Source organism: Sesamum indicum, linkage group LG13 (assembly GCF_026168435.1).
Source record: "Sesamum indicum cultivar Baizhima isolate 11 linkage group LG13, ASM2616843v1, whole genome shotgun sequence".
Taxonomy (NCBI): domain Eukaryota; kingdom Viridiplantae; phylum Streptophyta; class Magnoliopsida; order Lamiales; family Pedaliaceae; genus Sesamum; species Sesamum indicum.
In genome coordinates this window covers 17,986,632-17,989,812 of record NC_142669.1, presented here as the reverse complement: position 1 = coordinate 17,989,812, position 3,181 = coordinate 17,986,632, and the positions used below count along the sequence as shown (strand labels likewise).

Here is a 3,181-nt window from a genome sequence, read left to right as displayed (position 1 = left end):
TAAAGTTAAAAAAAAAAAAAGAAGAAATACATATGTCAGTAATTTTTACATCATCCATCAAAAATAGAATTTTTCTTCCTGAAAAATTCAAAGCACTACGAAACTAAAATAAAAATAGTTAATGTGACACAAACTTAAATAATAGTATAAAAATTATTACTAGTTATGTATATTAAAAAATGATCATTTTTATTTTATGACAAGAAAAATTAATAAAATTTCATTTATAATGAGAATTGTACGGAAAAATATGAATTATGGATAATTTTTAAAAAATTAAATTATTATTATTATTGTCAAATATTTAGATTAATAATTTTAATATGATCGATCATCATCATATAAATAATTTTGGTAGGAAATTCAATCATGATTGGAGGATGTCCCCATGATCCAATCCATCCACATCATTAGATTCATGAAAAATGATTCATGCTTTAAATTATTGTGTTTATAGACCAAAAATAGACCTTAGCCATTTTCGTTGTCGTTGCCTTGATGTTCATCATTACAACATGGTATTTGTTGTCTTGAAATAATTATTTAATTTCTAGTTGGCAAATTTATGCAACATTATATGATTAGTTAAATTTGTCCCCAAATACGCTCCACCCTACATAAAAACATAAAAATATAAATTAAGACAAAATTTTAAAATAAAAATTCTTGCCTAAATATATATATTTTTTAATTTTATGCAAAGCAAGTCATTATATATAAATTAATTTCTAGCTAATTTAATTTGACAAAATAAATCCCTCCTCCACCCTCTCCGGTGGGTCGTCTGGCTGGCTCATGTCCCTGATCGATGTAGATTCTTCTTGGATCACTCCCACCAAATTATGCACAGCCGTAGCGATTTCGTTTACTGAACTGAATTGACATTCCTCCTCCACCTGCGTATAAAATTTCAATTCACTTAAATATGTCATTCTACAATTTGTATCTATTGTTTATTTTTCGGTATTTAATTATTTTTATATACAGTGTTTGAATTTCACTGAAAATATACTTATAAACATATTTCAATGTGGACAAAAAGATTTGTTTTTGAAATAGTATTTGCATTAATTATTTTTGTTTAAGTAGTTTAAAAATATAAAAAAATTAGTTATAAACCCAAACAGTCCCTTAAACTTGAGGCGATCATTTTAGTACAAGTGATGTGTTTTGCATCTTTCTGTCTTGTGGGTGGCACGTGCTTATGTTCCATGTAAAGATTCTTGATCAGTGTACGGACAAGGGCAAAATTGGAAATCTAGCAACATTTATTACCTTGACACTGAAAGAGTAGAGCACTGACTGACCAACGGTGGTGATGTTGAGGTGGAGAATTGTGAGGCCAATAGATTGCATTCCGGCAACCATCTTAAGGAGCTGTTTGGGGCGCCTTTTAGCCAATATCTTGATGTTTGCATGACTCTCCACCATCGTCGCCTCGATATCCGCAATGCCCGACCGCCTCTCGGCTGTTGCATCTGCAGCAGCCGGCGTGGAGTTGCTGCTTGGATGAGTCGAGTATTGCGGAAAGGTGAAAAAGTTAGAGAATACGTCCGAGCTTGGGACGTCTTGATGTTGTTGGTCAGTCGACTTATGAGTCTCGAGAAATTGGAGAAGTTGTTCTAGCTCCTTCACGAAATTTATTGCACCACCAACGATCGACGCTTGATCTCCCTAACAGATTCAAATAATACACAAAAATATATTTAATAATAATATTTATAAAAAAAATTGATCTCGAGCGCATGTGAAAATATTAAATAACATATATTATGCTATATTACACGAAATAGTAACATTAATAATTTATTTATTTTTGAGGTTAGGCAATATTTGATTTACCAACAAGGGGATTAAATTTTTCTATTGCAAATCGTGTTCCTTCCCCAACTTCATTCAACATACACATATTACGTGTATTAAATTTTATTTTAAATAAAATATATAATATTATTTTTATATACATAGCATATATATTTAATAAAATAGGAGATAAAATATGATTTACAACAAAAATTGAATTGACTAGGAGGCGACTCAGAGAGGTACAAACATATCCTACCAAACAAATTCATACACAAAAATATATGCATGCATACGCGAATACGTACAATAATTAGTTTCAGTTCTATTTTTAAATATTTATGCATTTCTATTGTTGGGGGGTGGGGGTGGGGGGGTATACCCTTTGAGCATAAGAAGGTGGCATCAAGGAGCGGAGGGCGGCGAGGTAGTCATTCATCTGTCGCCGGCGGTTCCTCTCCACCGCAATATGAGTCATTCTCTGGTTCTCCATTTCCTCCTTGTTCTTCAAGCTCCTAGTCCGCCGTCTCTTCCGCCTGCCAGCCGCCACCGGGGGGGAGCATACTCCTGATCCCGGAAAGAACCCATCTCCGGGTGCGGCTCCGCCACAAGTCTCCGGCGAGGAGGTGGTGTTCTGAGCAACAGAAGAAGGCGGAGGAGAATCCCAGTACCCGTTGGAAAACTGTTCTCCCTTGATATCAACAAGATTTTGAGTAGCTGGATTCTCTTCTTGAATGGCCTGCTGGAGGCCGAGGCCGAAGCCGTAGCCTCCCACTGCCGCCGTGTAATTGTAGTCTCTGCCGCCGTAGGTAAAAGGATCTTGCTGGTAAATCACAGCCTCCAGAGCCATTCTCTCTCTCTTTCTTACTTTCTCTCTCTTGCAATTTTTGTCTGATCAACACACTTTTTCCCTTTTCCTCACAGGAGAACTACACGTAAAGAGAGGGCATAGGTAAAAGAAGCTGTGGTTGGTCTCCATTTAAAGGATTCAGCAAAAGAATTAAAAAGAAGACCAACTTGCATCCAATCACATATATCTACAGCAACTCACACGTGAGTCTGTGTCTGTGTCCTAAAAATGAAGAGAGAGAGAGAGAGAGAGAGAGAGAGAGAGAGAGAGAGAGAGAGAGAGAGAGAGAATTTGACTGGTAATAATTCTGAAAAGGAAAAAAAGAAAAAGAAAAAGAGGATGTTAAATATTGATGAATCACGCTTTTACTTACCTTTATAACACATTAAATATAATGTTGCAAGATTTGATCAATCATTATTAGCTTTTAGCGACTTTATCAACAGAGACGAAATGATGGTAATTGAGTGCACAATAGTTGGAGGAGAATTTTAAGCCTTAATTTATTCAATTATTATTTTAAATTGG

At 35.1% G+C, this 3,181-nt stretch overlaps 1 protein-coding gene across 1 annotated transcript; it reads right to left on the bottom strand.

The window, feature by feature from the left end:
- Nucleotides 1–649: 649 nt before the first annotated feature.
- Nucleotides 650–2,799, bottom strand: LOC105176426 (transcription factor bHLH94-like). Its single transcript, XM_088876972.1, has 3 exons — nucleotides 2,186–2,799; nucleotides 1,276–1,674; nucleotides 650–896 (listed from the first exon to the last, which is right to left on the bottom strand). Exons 1-3 carry the CDS (start codon nucleotides 2,651–2,653, stop codon nucleotides 738–740), a joined length of 1,026 nt encoding a protein of 341 aa, XP_088733098.1. The 5' UTR covers nucleotides 2,654–2,799; the 3' UTR covers nucleotides 650–737.
- Between the last annotated feature and the right edge of the window lie 382 nt (nucleotides 2,800–3,181).